At 37.0% G+C, this 20,380-nt stretch overlaps 1 protein-coding gene across 5 annotated transcripts in view; it reads left to right on the top strand.

Moving 5' to 3' along the window:
- The window catches only part of FILIP1 (filamin A interacting protein 1), a 190,861-nt gene that overhangs the window by 156,188 nt on the left and 14,293 nt on the right, over positions 1–20,380 (top strand). For 2 of the 5 annotated variants that reach the window (XM_036219495.1, XM_016141689.2), the window contains exons 4-5: positions 8,427–11,232; positions 14,103–14,930. In XM_036219495.1, coding sequence (XP_036075388.1) covers positions 8,427–11,232; positions 14,103–14,309 — 3,013 coding nt within the window. In that variant the 3' untranslated portion in view covers positions 14,310–14,930. Of the gene's footprint in view, positions 1–8,426; positions 11,233–14,102; positions 14,942–20,380 lie in introns of those variants that run through there. The other 3 variants (XM_016141687.2, XM_016141688.2, XM_016141686.2) reach the window with 3 other exon arrangements.

Here is a 20,380-nt window from a genome sequence, read left to right as displayed (position 1 = left end):
GTGTGACCAACAATGCTGGCTGCTGGCATAGACTGAGAGCATTCTGTGGGCTAGTTTTTGCCTAAGCACTTTACATATGCCATTTCATTTAGTCTTCACAACAGGCCCATGAAAGTTATTTTAATTTCCTCCATTATATAGATGAGAAAGCTGAGAAACAAAGAAGTTAAGGAATTCATCCAAGCGCATTTGAATTTCAGCAAGACTTTTGAGAAGGCCCTTTGTAACAGTGCTCAACAAATATGAAAAGAGCGTACATGGGCTATGTCTGGATGCTAGGGCCACAGCAGTGAGTAAAATACATGGAAACCCTCCTTACATGGTTCTGTCACCACTGGGGCTGATAGGAGTTCTGTGTCACCCCAACGGTAGGGAGGCGGAAGAGGAAAAACGACAGTGCAGACGTGTAGTTAGCATTTTCCCTCAGTTCCTCCCCAAATTAAGCAGTGAAAATCACAGCTCATTGAGATTTAATAGTTTTATTAAAAGTATATTTTTAAAAAGACAGAGAATACTCCAAGGAGGCATGTGAAGAAAGACAAAGTATGCCCCAAGGAGGCACATGGTCTCGGTGCTGTGACCAACAGAAAAGACCACAAAAAAGAGAACCCAGAAGGAGAAAAAGGGACTAGAAGTGGGAATGTCTGCATTATATTTGGGCTGTGATGAGTGGTTCCAAAGACATTCCTAGGTAATTGGCAAGTGAGGCCATTTTGATTGGCTGCTATGACTCTGCCTAGTATGCATATGCTTACCTAGAATACAGTCTTTTATAATTAGATTCATGAATTTCCAGGCATGGACATAGTATTATAATGAAGCTTAAGTTGTAGGCAAATTAGGGTAGTACTTTCTACACTGGCGTCTGTAACCAGATTAGGCCAGCTAAGACTATGACCTCTGTCCCTTGTCTATGGGGGTGCAAGAGGGATTCTCTAACTACTAATAGGGTGTTCTTGAGATGGTCTCTGGTCTGAACCCCTATTCCTTTGTTCTCCTTGTTGCTCATGTCTGACTAGCAACTTAACAGTGCTTCCATTTTAGAGAAGACAATTAATTTAAAAAAAATAAGTAAAATGTATAGTGTATTAGATGGTAGTAAGTACTAAGAAGAAAAAGTAAGCAGGAAAAAGAAATAGAAAGTTTTGCCATGAATTTCATAGGATAAAATAGAGTAAACCAAGAAGCCCTTCATGAAAAGGTAATATTTTTTGCAAAGATTGGAAGAAAATGATTGGAAGGAAATCTATTAGAATATTTGAAGGATGAGAGTACAAGTCTTAAAAGATGAAATCAGAGAGGTAAAGGGAAGGGAGTGATAATGTAGGATCTTTTAGGCCATTGTATTGATTTAACTTCACTCAGTGTCAAAGGGGAAGCTATTGGAGGCTCGGAACAGAAGAGAGACATAATCTGATTTACCCTTTCTTTATGGATTACTCTGGCTTCTGGGTATAGAGTAGACTGAGGGTGGGCAAGAGTGGTAACTGAAGTCAGATTAAGTTGCTATTGCAATAATCCAGACAAGAGAGGATGGTAGTTTGGGCCCAGGTGAAAACAATAGAGGAAATGAGAATTTGATTTGGCTGTATTTTGAAGGAGAGTTGACAAGATTTGCCAAAGAATTGAATGTGGGAATGCCAGAGAAAGAGAGGACTCAAGTATGATTCTAGATTTGGGGCCCAAGCATCTGGAAGAATTTGGCTGTAGTTGACTGACAGGAGAAAGATGTGATTGGAACAGGTTCCTAGGAGAGGATTGGGAGCTCAGAAGAGATAAGGAATAACAGCTCAGTGGGCTCATAGCTAATTGAATGACAATACCCATCCTAATGAATGGACTGATGTCAGCAGGAAGGTATCTTGAGAGTGTTTGAAGGGCTCTGTGCACTGACCTGTCTTTTTATTAATGATTGGGGTCATTTTGCCATTGGCACAATGCTTGATATAAGCTGATATATATTGGATAACAAGACAGAATCCAAGGAAGATCTTGACAATTCCAGAAGAACAAACTGAATCTAGCAAGATGAAGTAAACCTAAACAAACACAAAGTCTTGCAAATTTGAACTGTTCAAGCAATATCAGAGGAATAGCATTTTTGTTAAAAGCACATTGTTTGTGATCAAACAGATCTAGTCCAAAATCCCAACCTTCCCCTTCTTAGTCCTATTTCCTTGCTTAAGTCCAATTATTTTTTTTATTTATAAAACGGCACAGTCGTGCCTTGCTCAAAGGGTTGTTATAAAAATGAAATAAAATAATAAAGCACTTAACACACTGTCTAGGATATAACAACAGGTGATTTGTAAATAAGATGTTTTATGGTCAAAGACTTTTATTTCTTTTTTTTAAAATTAGGTATTAGTAAAAATTGGAGTTTAGGGTAGGCTTTTAAGAGCCCCCTGAAATAACATTAGGACTAGAGGTTTTCTAGTACCTGGAACATTATTTCCCCAGAACAAGTTTTCTTGTTAGCCTCTCCAATCCCACCTGAAAATGTTAGCCCTCTTCACTTTATCTTTTTGACTTCCGCTTTCACTTCTTTTTGCCATAAGTTTAATAACCTATTTTGTTTTCTATCATATTTTGCCATTCTCTTATAATATTTGTTTACAATTTTTCTCCCTTAATCTGATATCTTGGAACACTTTCTAGGGCTTTTAATATTATTTTTCTTACTATATTTTTTATTGAAGAATTTACATATGATAAAATCCATCAATTTTAGTATTCTCTCATGATAAAATAACCATATGAGCTAAAGATGACCCCAAATTCATCAATTTTAATTACATAATTAATGAGCCTTGACAAACGTATACATTATAAACAATCAGAATAATTGAGCCTGCATTTTTGGTCTTCTAGCTGAAAATAGTTATATTTCTTAACACATTTATAAATGACAACCTTACAAGTTAAAAATTTGGTTTTATTTAGTATGAAAAATGAGGAATATGTTTAAAAATAGCTATTAAGAAAGGCGAGAGAATTCTAAAAGATATATTAGATCATTTACTTGTCTTCCTTTTGTCCTCTAAATAAGACAAAATGCTTGCAGAAAATGAAGAACTTGCCAAGAATAAATTTGATTTTAGGGTACTTAGGGCTCTGCATGTACTGCTGATGAGAATCAGGGTACCAATTCATCTTCGCAGTCTTGGCCTTCTGGTTTGTTTCCTTTTTATGCTAATATGTTTAGATCAGGGCATAGTTGAAGAATGGCAAGATGGGCAGAAAGGAGGGTGGAAAGGGGGTGTGGTAAGATGAGTTGGCCCAAGCAACATTAAAGCCCTCTTATTCTGCTCTTTAAATAGCATAATTACATGAAAATGGTGCCTAGCAATGCAAATTAACTGCTTAAAGCAGAAAATAAAATTGTAACTATTAGGAAATTGTTTGAAAGAAAGATATAATATGCTATAGTCATTATGTATTGTGACTAGTTACATGGTAATGCTTCTGAATCCTCATGTAATATAAATAAGGATTTCTAGATATGGGGTAGGGGGAAGCCACATGAAAGTAGAATGCTAAATTGACTAGGGAGGTAGGTATATGGAGACCAGCGCCCCTTTACTTTGGTGCTCCTGTGTTGTGCCATGGATTCTCTCCTCATATCTCTCCTTTTATCCCTCTTGTCAGGCCTACAATAGCTCCTCTTCATTCATTTTGCCCCTTATTTTTGGGTCGTTCCAAAAATATTTTTGCTCCATTCTTTACTCTATTTCTCTCCACATAGTTTCTCTTTTCAAAAATCACATTTATTTCCATGTTAGAGGAATATCACCTGCGTTATTAAAATAAAAATTCAAGAATTACCAAGCTTTTGGTACTGGAAGAGTTTCTTCATGGGGCGGGGGGAGGGGAAGGCCGGCGGAGGGGAGGGCAGAGGGGACATGGGAAGGCTGACAAAATTGCTCAGGGTCTCTTATTGACTGACTTTCCTTCCTCCTGGGACTTCTCTCACTTTAGTTACCACTCTTTTCTCCTGCTAGACCCCAGATGTGTGCTGCTCCAACATTAGAGTTCTGGTCCAACTGTGGATAAAATTCTCTCTTGTTTCTCTGTAGCACAGTTTGCAACTTTTTAAACAAAGAGCAAAAACAAATAAGCAAACAAAACAAAAAAAGAACACTAAATCTTATGAAAGAGACGCAAAGCCTTAATTCAGCCTAGTCTACAAAATAGTATTTAGGGTTCTAAGATTCTAATAAGCATTGTATAGTTTATTTAGAGGTTGTTCATCCTCAAGTACTAATATCTTCCCAGTCCCTATAGGGAAGACTCCCTCTCTCAGGTGAGGTTTCCCACTTAAGAGTTACACCTCTTCAAGAAAGGCCATTGCTCACGAAAGATATTTGTTGTCTAATAGTCATTATTAACATCAAACTATTGGCCTAGTAACAACCACGATATACATTCAACAAAAATTAACATTCAGCATTGTGAGAGGCTTTAGTTCATGCACTTCAACATAGGTGACTTGAGCTATATTTCTAGCTCAAGCTTGTTTATTTTTTCTATTATCCATTCAGTCAATGTTTCTTAAGCACCTTCTATATGTTAGGCATTGTGCTAGGGGGGAAAACAAGACAGACATGGTACATACCCTCATGGAACTTGTAATAATGAGGAAAGCAGACATTAAATGATTATAAGTTGATAAATGTTATAAAGGAAGATTGCAGGATAGTTTGGGAATCTATAAAGAGATCTAACTTAATCAGCATGATCGGAGAAGGCTTCCTGAAGGAAATAACATTTATATGAGACTAGAAAAGTAAAAAGTCAACCAGGTATGTTCAGGTGTGCGTGCCAGAGTGAAAGGAAAGGCAGGGAGAAATACTAAGCAGAAGGCATGGCATGTGCAAGAATGTTAGCAGCTTAGATAACAGAGAAGAGGTTGATTTGAGATGAACCTGCCAAGGTAGTCAGGAATTGAATCACGCTGAACCGTGTTATGAATTTCATGCCTCTATTCTTAGAGCAATAGGAAGCCATGGAAAGCCAGAGAGTGAGTAATATTTGCATTTGGGTAAAATATAATAATAATAATAATTATAAGAATAATTGGAAAACTATACTTACTATGGGCTGATACTATATAGTAATTGATATGCACTTCATATAAACCCTGCAAGTCAGGTAATATTTTTATTTTTTATTTATTTATTTTTATTGATTTACTCTTTAATTTTTTTTTTGAGTCAGTTAATATTTTGGTGTCCAGTTTATCAGTGAGGAAACTGATGTATATAAGTAGATGACATAACTTGTCAAAGCTCATATAGCTAACAAGTGGCAATACTCAGATTGTGAGGAGAGCATTCAGGCGGCTATTGCAAAATTATCAACAAAAGATACTCAAGGCTTGAACTGGAATAATGACAGTGGAGAAACATTAGGGTAATGAATTAAGATATATAAGATTTATCTCCAAAACACTACATTTCTAATTTCTTGATATATTTTTTAAATTTCTTAAATTTTATTATGGTAAGAACACTCAACATGAGCTCTGTCCTCTTAAAAATTTATATGTAGAATACAGTATTGTTAACCATTGCCTGGTATAGTTTTCAACTTAACTTTCTTGCTGTTGCCTCAATTTTCTACCAATACTCTTTTTTACCTGTTTTTCCTATTCCTGTTAGAGGTATTATTATTTGCAATAATTCAGACCCAAAGAATTGAGTAAGATTTTTTTATTTCTCTCTCTCTTCCTTCCAGTGAGTGAACAGTCACAAAGCCCATGCCAAGTTACCCTTTGCAAAGTCTTCATAATTCATCTCACCATTTCCATCCTCAATGCCTTGCCTATAGAAATCTGAAAACAGATCTATTTACACAGAACACTATTGGCAGACTGTCTTCACTGCACTACCAGTATAGTATTTACCATGGTCCTGAATCTAACCCTCAGCTATGCCAACTGGGAAACTGGATTTGGGGAGAAGGCTGAGAATGGGCCACATGTTGTTCTTAGGTCCGTTTTATGAGATAGGAATGGTTTAAGATGTGATAGAAGAGGGAAAGAGAGAGAGAGCTTAATGGGGCTAGAAAAAGAGAAATAACCACAGCTAAGACCTGGTAAATGCGGTTTTTTGGAAGCCAGATTTCTGATATGGTCATGCTCTGGCTCACAGGATTCCCTACTGATCAGAAAGCCTTTTACTTTTCCTTTGGCTAAAACATCAAGGTCCTATGTTTTACTATCAGAGACAGGATAGCAACATGAAAATACTTACAGATAAACACAAAAAGCATTAGACTTTTCAGATAGAGAGAACAGCATAATTTAATTCTTACATTTGTTTTTGTGTTTTATTACATCTATGTATTGAGTCTATGTGTCAGTCACTTTACTTCTACTCTTTAAGTCTTCAGAACAATCCTGTAGGAGATGTACTGATATCTCTCTCTCCTTCCTTTACAGCTGAGAAGACTGAGGGTCAGAGAGTTTCAGTGACTGGCCAGAGGTTACATAGTTAGAAAATGGCAGCATTCAGGTTCCACTATGTCTGACCCCACCGCCTATGTTTTAGCCACTTCAACCCACTGCTTCTGATAACAGAGAGGCATAGGAAACTTAAACAAATATCTTGAGAAGTTTTAACATTTCAGTTTAGAGTAGAAAACATTGGTGTTTTTAGTGAACTGTCTCTGACAACCTAGTTAAAGTCAAGGGAATTTGAAAATATCCCCTCAAGTCTCTCCTATCCCAAAGTTCTGTGATATCATTTCAGTTGTTTTGACTCTAAGTTAAAAGAGAAAATGGTCAACAAAGTGCCCTTCTACATATGTAAGAATCACATTAAGTAAAGCTATTATCGTATTGCTTCTGCAAGTCCATGGGATTTGAAAACAATCTTTTTCTCCTATTTTAGGAATAAAGCCACAATGGGTTATAGAAGTTATGCATTTAGTGAACAGATGCTTAAACACAAGGATAGGCTTTATAAAAATAAATTCCATAGAAGAATCTTAATTAGCAGAGCCATCCTATAATAATTATCTATAGTAATTAACTAGATTTGATTGCAAAGAACATCTATGTATATGTACACTCATTTCTTACACAATGCATTGCAAGACCATTAACTTCTGTTTATTTGGCTAACAGTTAATCTAGTCATAAATATAAAATAAATCATTCAGAATAAATAAGCTACAAAATATATTGAAATAAAAAATATATAGAAATAATAAATGTACTTAAACAAATACAGATTAGTGGTTGTTTATGACTTCCTTCTCATATAGACATAAATTTCTAAAGTAGATTCTTACACTGATATGTCAATACGATTATTATTTTAACTTTGTTTTTATGGGTAATTGAAAATAAGTATTAAAAACTGGTGCAAGTTAACTGACTAATACAAAAATGGTATATAGTCACTCTGGCATATTTATCTTTCTACTTTTTAAAGCTATATATAAACATAATAGAGAAAGTACATTTTAGACATGAGAAACATAATAACTCCTCTGGCTGCCACATTTTTGTGTTAATAATAACTCAGATTTCTTCCCTAATCTAGTTTTTTATTTAAAAAACTGTTTAAATCAGAAAACTGAGACAAAATCCTGAGCCAATTCTGGCATTAACTAAAATCAGTTTATGTAGATCAGCTTTCTATGAGAAACTTTGTCTTACCTTGTCCCTATCAGGTGATAATTGCCTACAAAATAAGACCTTCTGGACCTTTTCGTTTATTTAAAGTAAATTTCTCTATGGGGATCATATGATACAGAGGTGAGGAGCAAGAATTCTGCAGCCCTAGTGCCTGAATTTGAATCCCAGCACTGCTACTTGCTAACTGTGAGACCTATGGCAGGTTCCGTGTCTCATTTTCTTCATGGGGATGATAATAGCAGTACATGTCTCTTAGGATTGCCATGAAGATAAAATAATATCTAGTGCCTAGAATGCAGGAAGCACTATATAAATAGTCTTTTTTTATTGCACAACCCAAGTTTTGTTCAATGGTTATTTTATTGATGCATAATATATATGCAGAAAGGAACTCATATCATAAGTGTTCAGCTTACTGAAATTTTATAAGCTGAATAATCCTGTGTAACCAGCAAATAAATCATAAAACAGAAACTAGTACTTTAAAAACTCTCTTCATGTCTCCTTCTAGTCACTACCCTTCTCTAAGGATAACCAATACCTTGACTTCTGATTAGTTTTTTTAATGGCTATTTGTTAAACTTTGAAATTGTAGCAATTGATAAGGGACTTATTGTAATAGCATTTTATCTTGTATTTAGTATCTAATACAGACCTATTTGCTGATTAATCTGTGAATACTCATAATAATAATAAATACAATATATAGAAATAAAATATATACAATATAATATATAACATGATAATAAAATATAACATATTAATGTATTTTGTTCTACAGATTGAAAAAGCTCCTTGAACAAGAAAAGGCTTACCAAGCCCGCAAAGAAAAGGAAAATGCTAAGCGGCTCAATAAACTAAGAGACGAGCTTGTAAAACTCAAGTCCTTTGCACTCATGCTGGTGGATGAAAGACAAATGCATATTGAGCAACTTGGCCTGCAAAGCCAGAAAGTACAAGATCTTACTCAGAAACTGAGGGAAGAAGAAGAAAAGCTCAAAGCCATCACTTCCAAATCCAAAGAAGACCGGCAGAAATTACTCAAGTTAGAAGTGGATTTTGAACACAAGGCTTCCAGGTTTTCCCAAGAGCATGAAGAGATGAACGCTAAGTTGGCTAATCAAGAGTCTCACAACAGGCAGCTTAGACTCAAGCTGGTTGGCTTAACTCAAAGAATTGAGGAACTAGAAGAGACCAACAGAAATCTTCAAAAGGCAGAGGAAGAACTTCAGGAATTAAGAGACAAAATTGCCAAAGGGGAATGTGGCAACTCTAGCCTCATGGCAGAAGTGGAAAATCTTCGGAAGCGTGTGCTTGAAATGGAGGGTAAAGATGAGGAGATCACTAAAACTGAATCCCAGTGCAGGGAATTGAAGAAGAAGTTGCAAGAGGAAGAACATCATAGTAGGGAGCTCAAACTTGAAGTTGAGAAGTTACAGAAGAGAATGTCTGAACTGGAGAAATTGGAAGAGGCATTTAGCAAAAGTAAATCTGAATGCACCCAGCTACATTTAAATCTGGAAAAAGAAAAGAACTTAACCAAAGACCTGCTAAATGAATTGGAGGTGGTCAAGAGTCGGGTCAAAGAACTAGAGTGTTCAGAAAGTAGATTAGAAAAGGCCGAATTAAGCCTAAAAGATGATCTTACAAAGTTGAAGTCGTTTACCGTGATGCTAGTTGATGAAAGGAAAAATATGATGGAAAAAATAAAGCAAGAAGAGAGGAAAGTGGATGGACTCAATAAAAATTTTAAAGTAGAACAAGGAAAGGTGATGGATGTAACTGAAAAACTAATTGAAGAAAGTAAAAAGCTTTTAAAACTGAAATCTGAAATGGAGGAAAAAGTATACAATTTGACAAAAGAGAGAGACGAGTTAATAGGCAAACTGAAAAGTGAAGAAGAAAAATCATCTGAATTAAGCTGCAGTGTTGACCTATTGAAGAAGAGACTAGATGGAATAGAGGAAGTGGAAAGAGAAATAACAAGAGGAAGGTCTCGAAAAGGACCTGAGCTCACCTGCCCAGAAGATAACAAGATTAAGGAACTAACACTTGAAATTGAGAGACTGAAGAAACGTCTCCAACAACTGGAGGTGGTAGAAGGAGATTTGATGAAGACAGAGGATGAATATGATCAACTAGAGCAGAAATTTAGAACTGAGCAGGATAAGGCTAACTTCCTCTCTCAACAACTGGAAGAGATAAAGCACCAAATCGCCAAGAATAAAGCAATAGAGAAAGGTGAGGCTGTGAGCCAGGAAGCTGAGCTGAGACACAGATTTCGATTAGAGGAAGCTAAAAGTCGAGACTTAAAAGCCGAAGTACAAGCTCTTAAAGAGAAGATTCATGAATTAATGAACAAAGAAGATCAGCTTTCTCAGCTCCAAGTGGATTATTCTGTCCTTCAACAAAGATTTATGGAAGAAGAAAATAAAAACAAAAACATGGGACAGGAAGTCCTCAATCTGACCAAAGAATTGGAACTTTCTAAGCGTTATAGCCGAGCTCTAAGACCCAGTATGAATGGAAGAAGAATGGTAGATATACCTGTGGCATCAACTGGAGTACAAACTGATGTGGTTAGTAGTGAGGCAGGAGAGGAAGAAACGCCAGCAGTATTTATACGGAAATCCTTTCAAGAAGAAAATCATATCATGAGTAACCTTCGACAGGTGGGATTGAAAAAACCTATGGAACGATCCTCTGTTCTAGACAGGTATCCTCCAGCAGCAAATGAGCTCACAATGAGAAAGTCTTGGATTCCATGGATGAGAAAAAGGGAAAATGGGCCCTCAATCACTCAAGAGAAAGGGCCTCGAACAAATTCCAGTCCAGGGCACCCAGGAGAGCTGGTTCTTTCACCAAAGCAGGGCCAGCCCCTGCACATTCGGGTGACGCCGGACCATGAGAACAGTACTGCAACCTTGGAGATAACAAGCCCAACGTCTGAAGAATTTTTTTCTAGTACCACTGTCATTCCTACATTAGGGAATCAGAAACCAAGGATAACTATTATTCCATCACCAAATGTTATGTCTCAAAAACCTAAAAGTGGAGATAGTACTCTCGGCACAGAACGAGCCATGTCCCCAGTAACAATTACCACATTTTCCAGAGAGAAGACCCCGGAAGGTGGAAGAGGTGCATTTGCCGACAGGCCCACGTCTCCCATTCAGATAATGACAGTGTCTACATCAGCAGCACCAGCTGAGATTGCAGTCTCTCCCGAATCTCAGGAAATGCCCATGGGAAGGACTGTCCTCAAAGTCACCCCAGAAAAACAGACTGTTCCAACTCCAGTAAGGAAATACAACTCCAATGCTAATATCATAACCACAGAAGACAATAAAATCCACATTCATTTAGGTTCTCAGTTTAAACGATCCCCTGGGACTTCAGCTGAAGGAGCAAGTCCAGTTATTACCGTTCGACCTGTCAACGTGACAGCTGAAAAGGAGATTTCCACTGGCACTGTCCTTCGTTCTCCCAGGAACCATCTCTCGTCACGACCTGGTGCAAATAAAGTGACAAGCACGATCACCATAACACCAGTCACAACCTCATCTACGCGAGGAACACAGTCAGTGGTGAGTAGAGAGGGTCTAAAGTGCAGGCCCAGGGAGGCAGGAAGACTAGTGAGAATAATTCACACTTGAAACAAAACTAAAGGCATGTGCCTCTCATGTACCTGAACCCCGTAGGAGAGGTTTCCTCGAGAACTGGTTACACCAAGACATGAAAATAAAAAGTAGCCCAATATTTTAATAAATTGAGTTAATTTTGAGAGGAAAAATTTTTTTCATGTAAATTATGGAGACCCCAGAAATACTTGCAAAGATGGGCTCTTTGTAATATCAGCATGTAGTGTTAATATTTAAAGTTTGATTTTTTATGTTTAAAATACTTTTTTAAAATGGAAACTGGGGAGAAATAGTCAATATACAAGAAAAATTAAAACTATTCCTGGGTTATATTTCTATAACCTAAAATATTCAATATATGATTATGTATGGCCATAGTCATACTTTATTCCAAAAAAATGAGAGGAAAAATCTTAATATTAATAACTTTTTAAAAGTAAAAAAGAAGGATTTATCTGTCTAAACATTATATTTTATTAATATATCTTGCACAGAGCAGACACTTAATACATATTACTTGATAACCATGTGGAAGATTAAATGAATGATTATTTAAAAAGCATGTCTAATGTGTAAAAGCTAGAGCTTAAAAATTAATTATATTTTTTTCAAAATACTTCCAGTGATTATTTTCATTTATTGGAGACAAATTGGTAAATGAAATTATAGAAGAGCATGTACTATTTAGGTATGAATTTAAACTAATAGACTAGATATTATGATTCCTGGACCCTGAAAAATTTCTCCAGCATATATTAGAAACTCTTAAGAAACACAGGAAGCTTATCATTTAAGTAGAGAAACTATGGCTTATTTTCCCACATCTTCGATATAATTTAATCCTCTGTATGCAAACAAACATAGACTCAAAAAGTGTGAATTTCTAATTGCTTTGCCAGTAAAACTTTTCATTATTGGCTCTACGAGAGCTGAATAGCATTCAGAATTGCTCACCGTTCTCAAATGATTCAATATTGCTTTTTAGGCAGCACAGAGCAGAGCTTGAATTTTTACAAAAAGACAGAGGAGGTCTAAATTGTAATTTAGGTCTAAATTGTAATTTAGAGCAAATTCTTAAGGGCCAGATAGTCTTACCTTCTGCCACAACATATTTGACTACCGATTAAACCCCATTTACAAAGAGGATTTCAAAACAGCTGAGATTTCTAAGACCTGAATAATGGCCCATCTACTTCAGGTATATTAGATCCCATAAAATCAAGGACAACAAAAAGTTTGGGACGCCCCTCTTAGAAATCAAATAGAGTGGTTAGTTTGTTTGTGTATTTATTTATTCAACATTTACTGAGTGTTGGCTATATTTTAGCCAATCGGTTAGATGCTGATTGCAAAGAGGACGTTTCAGAAGTTCTCAACTTTGTTGGAGGGATTGGAACCTACCTAGTAGTTCTATGATAGAGATATGTGCAGAGGAACCACCAGAGAGGGCTTCACAGAGGAAGAAGTTTTCACACATAAAGGTAGATTTTCACGAAGGAAAAAGGAAGGAGTATGTAGAGAGGACAGCATGTGTGCAAAGGTATGGCAATGTGAAGGAGCCTGGCATGTTTGGGGAAGAGTGAGCAGTCCCACTATGCTGCATTCCCACTGTGCTGCAGCCATTGGGCATGAAGACAAAATGCAAGAGCAGTAAGTAAATGGAGAGGCAAACTTGGAGCAGGTATTGAAGAGGCAGGTGTCTTATTATGAAATTGACATTTAATCTCATAGAGTATCCAAAGGGAACCATTGAAAGTGTAGCAATGATTCTAAAGACATTATATATTATTTATGTTTCTGAAAGGTATGTCTATAAAACAGTTTAAAAGAAAAATTGGAGAGGACTGATGTTGAGGACAGAAGTACTGTTGAAGTTTTCTAGGCTAGAGATGGTGTAGATTTGAACAATGGTAGTGAAAATGAGAACAGAGACATGGACATATTGAAGATAGAATCTAAGATTTCATGACAAATTGAATATCGAGGGTGGCTCTGAGGTTTCTGGCTTGGCTGTGTGGATGAATAGGATGAGAAAAAATGGGGACTACTGTTTGGTGGAGAAGATGAGTGATGTTTGGGGCATGTTATATTTGAGATACCTGAGGGACCCTGGAAATGTCTAGCAAGTGGTTGGAAATAGAGATTTGTATGTTAGGAGAGCATCAAAGGCTTGGGGTCCTGAAACTCATCAATACCTGGGGTGATAACTGAGGTGATTTTGGGGGTGAAAGTGAAAAATTAAAAGAGAGCTGGGAATGGAATATGTTAACACCCACATTTGGAATGTGGGCAAACTAGAACAAGGAGCCAGCAAGAGATTGAAAAGGAGTCGCCAGAGACACGTTATGAATGAGTGAGACTCAAGGAAGAAATCACAAGAGAGTTTCAGGAACACTTCATCAGTGAAAATAAAAAATGTGAAGAGTCTGGCATTCTTAGGAGGTAAAAGGAGAGCTGTTTCATATAAAGAAGGTGGGGAGAACTTGGGGAACAGTAAAATTGCCTGAGTTTATGCCAGATGGCCTGTATTTTCTCTGTAAAGTAGGAGATCAGGTTATCTCCAGTAAGGGTAGAAGAACCAGGGTAAGGGCTTGAGAAGAGGAAAAAGTTCAGGATAGATGTTTCAGGAGAGAAAAATGGGAAGCAATCAGAGTGGATTAGATACTGACTCCAAGCTTCTAACAATTTTATCTGGGGAGGGGGTCATCTGTGGCTCCTCCTCTGTGGCAAGAGTCCTGCTAATGTTCAGACTGATGGCATAGCCAGGGGAAACTCACCACCATCTCTCTTGTGTTTCTGTATTTTCTTTCTTACAGTCAGGACAAGACGGGTCATCTCAGCGGCCTACACCCACCCGCATTCCTATGTCAAAAGGTATGAAAGCAGGAAAGCCAGTAGTGGCAGCCCCAGGAGCAGGAAATCTGACCAAATTCGAGCCTCGAGCTGAGACTCAGTCTATGAAAATAGAGCTGAAGAAATCTGCAGCCGGCAGCGCAACCTCTCTTGGAGGGGGGAAGGGCTGAGGGCAGTAGCTGAGGGGGTATGTTGTGCAGATGCTACTGCTGCGGTGAAAACAAACCTTCCTCGTTCGTGCCAACTCTTTACATGTACTAATTTAAGTTTTAAAAATCTTGTTTGTAAAATAATCTACTAATAGCCATGTGTCTTTCCTATTTTGTGCATTTGTTTTCATGCTGGGGAACAGAACTAACTAGCGAAACTACTGTTTGCTGTGTGCTTGGTTGACGATGCTGGGCATGAGGCAGCGCCTGACGTCTAGTCCCAGTTTTGCTTCTAGAAAATGGTCCCATCAGTTAACCCATCTGAACCTGCTATTTGTCAGTAAGATATAGGAGCTGGATCACATCTTCTCCAAAGCCAGCTCCCATATTTCCTAATTGTAAATCAAATTTAATAGGCCTTGTTTCACAATAATTGATTTTTCAAAAATTCTATTATGAAATAGAAAATAGTCTAACAATTGTCATTTGCCTCTATCAAATACAAAATTTGTTTCATGTACTGGAAAAAACATCTCCTAGCTATCACAGGGCCTGGATTTTTAAAGTTTTGAAAAAACAAAAGCCTCTAAGATGATTTCAGGAAATAATCTGAATGTAAAATAAAATGGAAATGAAATATGGAATCCTAAAAACAGAGTTTTACTTATTTGTGTGTGTCTGTGTGTATTGTAGGTGTTTTGGCCATCTCCAAAAAATTCCCAGAATTTCATAGATAATAATTTTAGAATCATTAATGACAGATTCATGCTCTATTCAAGTGAACAATTGATTTAAATTGTGGAGCAGTTTGAATAGAGCTGACAAATGGCTACTTATAGCTTAGCAGAGGTTGGAATGGCTAGGAAATAGCAGAAAGTAAATTCTGATACGTTAATACCAAGAAAAAAGTGACATCATGCATAACTTAATTGAATTTGAATATTTCCCTCAGTCAACTGTGGACTTTACTCACAAATCTACCAGTTCATGATGTGTGTGTGTGTGTGTTTGTGTGTGTGTGTGTGTGGTGTGTGAAGTGGATTATTAGTCCTTTCAGTTTTATTTGTGTTTGTATCATTTTTATTAATTTTGAGCATGTTTTGATCAGCATGAAATAGTGTGTGAATGCAAAATGCCAGGTGTCTTTGTGAGATTAACTGTGTTAAAGTGGATACTGCTTCATAGTCAAATAACAACAAATGAGCTCAAGGCTAATAACCTGTAGCTTAGCATATGGGGACTTACGTAGGTAATACCTTTGTCAAAATTTTTGAGTCAGTGGGTGAACTTTTCAAAAATATAATAACTACGAAGTTACAGGTTGTTATTTTTCCACTTCTGAACTTTAAGTGCTCCAAAATTATTTGGATAGTTCATGCTCTTGATATTTGAGAAAAGGTAGTTAAAAACACACACACACATATGATTAGTTTTTAGCCCATGATTCATCATGCTTCATGGTAAAGAGGCTCTTCTAAGTTCTTTCCACACTGGATTTCCTATCCCTTGCAGAACTTGGGCTTGAACTGTACATGATGGTGGTAGATGTCTCACACTATTCACGGTCACTTTAATCTGACTTCTCTTGCCTACGGGTCATCAGTTCTTAGTGCATGTGTTTTAAAATGTTGGGCAACTAAGGTAGACATGCCATAATAATGGGATTTCAAGGTAGAAGGAGAGAGAGAGACAGAATAAAGACTTCAAGAAATGATTTTGAACAAGTTTAAACAAGAGAGCTTGCCAATTTTGGTACTGATCTGAATATTTTTAAAAGGAAATTTCCCCCTTTTGTAAAGTGGATTTCCATCCCTTTCAAAAACAAGGACATTCTCTGACATTTAGGGTATTTAGTGTTACTGTACCATAACGTACTATATTTAGACAAATGAAACTGTCAAAAGTATGAAACACCACATTCCTTTTGACTTTACCTGCTGTTTTTCAGTGACTTTCTTCATAATCTTACTGTCACTGTTGCTGTTTTTGCTTTTACCTGCTCACACCATGCTTACATCGTTTCTGCCTGGAAATCCATACCATCTGCAGGGAGAGTGCTCCGAAAGGCTTAACAGTGCATGTACAGGATGTTTATACATCTGGATCTTGGAACAGAGCCACCTACAAAGTACAACTGCTAAGAAAACTTGGCAGAACAACACATATTCGCTGTTCAGAAATGATAAAGAGCAACCGTCATGGCTGTTTTCCTTTGTAATTTTAGAACCAACTCTACATTTATTTGATAACTTCGTTCTAAACCACATATTAGAAACAAAATCCACTGGGAATAAGAGGTGGAGGATTAAATCTACTCCAACTCCAACTTTCACTTGCGAATATAATATCTTTTAAGATGTAGTTTAATGTGCTTTTATAAGAGTGAACAGGATTAAAAGGTTAGAGTCTTTCCTCTGCCCTGGAACATAGTAAAATAAAGAGAATCAGAATCTCACCAGGGCTGCTGTGTATAGCTGCTGTTGGGTTCCCACCCTGGGGAGCGGAGGTGGTGTGGTTGCCATTTCCACAGATTGCAATGCGATGGCGCCCCCAGAGGACATCCAGAGCACAATCTGCACTACTGCAGAGGGAGAGAGGAGAGGTAACAAGACGGACACAGAGAGGGTTTCCCCATAAACAGAAATGTACGATTCCCCAACCTGGATGAAGTTTACTGTTTACCCCCTACCTCCTCGTCCAGAGACTCCTCATTGGTTATCTCCTTGTCCTCTGCTCTTTGAGCTTCTCCTTTTCACTTCCACACAGGATATAAATATGCTCTGGCCTCTTTCATTTTAGCACAATTCTTCCTTCAGCTGTGTAGTCCGCTGTAGTTACTGTTCCTTAACCTGCTTCCGTTTTCCTCAGTTTTGCTCTCTAGAGCAAATAATTTCAAACTCTTATCTGTTTCTTCTGGTATTTATCTCCATATTTCTAAATAACATACTCGTACTCTGGCTTTTTATTTAGATATTATTTTTTGTCTTCACATTATAATTTTGATGGTTGAGGATTTAGTCCTTTCACATGTCCCCTACTTCCTTTTCCTTTCAGTATGATTACATCACATATTTTTTGATAAATTAGCAGACAGCATTTGCATGTTTATGTTTTTATATGTTTACAGTGTAAATGTAAATATTGTACCATGATAAACCAAGTAGTATACTGTGAATGTTTCCTTCTTCTTTCCCCCTCAAATGAATAATTGCTTTAATTTTTTATCTGCTTGATTTTCTATGTATCTATCTTTATTTTTTCCAAATCCTCCCATAGATCTGCCAAACACCTCCCGGTAAATTTTCCAAACACTTAAATGCATCAGTTTCATATTTTCCCCTGGAGACTTTCCTACTTCAGCTGTCTGCTTCCCTATCTAGTCCAGACTGCTTGTCCTCCAGGCCTGCTGCACAATTGTCCTCTTGCCTATGTTGAAGGCTCAGTTTCTTGGATTTCTTATCTTCTACGTCTTTTGTTTAACTGCCTGTCTCTATCTATCTATCTATCTATCTATCTATCTATCTATCTATCTATCTATCTTTCTATCTATCTATCTATCCATCTATCATCTACCTACCTACCTACCTACCTATCTTTTGAAGTATACCTTTCAGTAGTTTTTATAGAGAAAAATGCTTTGGTAACCTCCCTGAGGTAGGCTGCTTGCATTTTGGAAATAGATCAGTACTGCCTATTTGTGTTCCTAGTTTTAGAACTTTTTAGATCTTTTTTCTTCTTTTTTCAGAAAATAAACTTTTAATCTCTGGTAATGGTGAAAGTAAAGTGAAGTTATGCTTTTCTCCTCTGTAACCAAGCCCATCTAATTTATTTTGGTTTTCCTTTGACCTCTCTGACTTATCCACTTATCTCCCTTGCTTGCTTATTATTTTATGTATACAACTTAAAGGTTGTTGTTCACCTTGTCTCTGTCAAAAGCCATTTTTCTAGACTACATGCTCATTCTGGTTCTTTTATGCACCCATGGCTTCAATTATCACCCATACACTGACAACTATAAAATAGCTATCTCCAACTCAACTCATCTAAAAACTATTCTCAACACCTCTCCATCCCACTTCCAAATTTTCTCCTTCTCTTATTATTCTCCACCTCAGCAGGGGTGTCCTGATCTACTCAAACCACCCAAGCTAGAAACCTGGTAGCCATTTAAGCCTCCCTCTTCTCCCTTATCCATCAAATAGACTCATTCAGCAAGTCTTTCAAAGTGCAAGTCAATCGAATTACTCCTCTATTTGAAAAGCCTGCAAAGGTTCCTCATATCTACAGAATACAGTGCCAACTCCTTGGTAGGGTACTCAATGCTCTCTATGATCTGGCTCTCTACCTTTCCACTTTTCTGAGCATTCCTCCTTTTCCCTTGCCTGGATTCCTGCCCCCGCCCCACCCCACCCCAGGCACACAGAATGGCTTGCATAGGAGGCCAGCACCTTTCCTTGACTTGATCAACTTGTCTTTTCTCCTTGGATTGCCCTTTCTCCTACCTTTCCTTCTGGTGGCTGTGTCCTTCTCTATTCAAAATATCTTTAAAAACATTCCCTCCACTAGGAAGACAAACTATCATTTCAGAACCTATCATGGAGGTTAAAGCATGACCACTGCTGTAAAAAATGTGGCACTTATTATAGAGAAAGAAAACCAGCAGTTAAAGGATGGCCGAAAAAGTCTGAGAGGAAAAAGGTGGTTTTGCTTCTTCCCTTTGTCTGCAATGCAACCCTGTAGAATAATGTGGAGAGTGCTGACAAATCATATGTGAGAACATGGAGATAAAAAGAGAGTGGAATTAGAGGAAATCTGGGTTCTGCAATTTACTTACTTCTGTTTTCCTCCGGAGGCACCATGGCAAGTAACTGATAGGAGCCGAGGACTGGGGAGTTCTTACCTCAGAAGATGTTATACATGTAGGAACTAAGAAGGCTTGAGAGCTTTCTGGGAAGTATAAAATACTTGAATGAATTATGAATGGCTCTTTCCTCCCTTAACTCCCCCAGAGGAGCATAAACACTTTAGGAAAGAGAGTATTGAGTGCTTAGTCATGCTTTTCAGGTTCATGAAGGACCCTCTAAAATAGGTCAAAGAGGCTCTTAATTTAAGGGACCAAACAATAACACCAAGAAACAAGATTTAGGTTTAGAATAAATATCAAGGTGGACATTTAGAAAAGGTGAATTGCTAAACAATGGACTAGATACCTGAGATAGGAATGAAAACCAGAAAACTAGAGTAAGGCTGGATAACTTTGTGAAATCATCTTACCTTGGTTAAGTTTAGCATATAGCTATGTATAATCTTTTATGATTCTGGCATTCCTTCTTATAGTCAGTCATAATATGATATGTTCCACTCTTGTTTAGCAAGCAACTTAAAAAATCTGTCATAATGATTTTCCTAAGACCTAATGATCAGTTGCACATCTGGTTAAAAGAATTTTGGCCTCTCTACTTATGCTAATGTGTGATAAACAGAATTGCAAAGTCAAGGACTGATTAGAGATGAACCAGACTTTAAAGGTTAAGAAGATAATTATCTCTTATTAAATATGAAAATAAAAACAAAGTGAGAAAAACCTCAAGATGTCTAATCACTTATTAATGATGAATCCAACTCTTAGGTTTCTTCCAGTACATTATTCATTATTTCATATGAAACTAATTCAAGTGAGCAAAGTATACATTCACACATAGACTGAAACACCCACGTTCATTGGGCCAAAATGATATTGTCAAAGAATTTTGAGATATTGAGATATTTACATAGAAACTATGTGTCAAAGTTCTTATAACAGTACTTTGATGAATATTGTTGTCCTTATCTAAAAAGCACAACGTCCTGCTCAAATTTCACACATAATGTTATTTTCCATGCTATTCTGTGATACCACAGATTTAGATTAACCTAGGCATTTAGCATCTGTGTTCAAATAAGTACAACATGAGCATACTTGACTTAAATACTTACCTATTTTTCCATTTAGTTAAAAAAAATATACAATTAATGTTCTATGTGAGAGAACAAGCTCCAGTTTGCTTGCATCTGGGAAATAGTAATCTATGTGAGAGAAGGATTAGCTTGCC

This window comes from Rousettus aegyptiacus, unplaced genomic scaffold, assembly GCF_014176215.1.
Source record: "Rousettus aegyptiacus isolate mRouAeg1 unplaced genomic scaffold, mRouAeg1.p scaffold_m13_p_1, whole genome shotgun sequence".
Taxonomy (NCBI): Eukaryota; Metazoa; Chordata; class Mammalia; order Chiroptera; family Pteropodidae; genus Rousettus; species Rousettus aegyptiacus.
The sequence above is the reverse complement of the archived record's forward strand: the minus strand, read 5'-3'. Positions and strand labels throughout refer to the sequence as shown.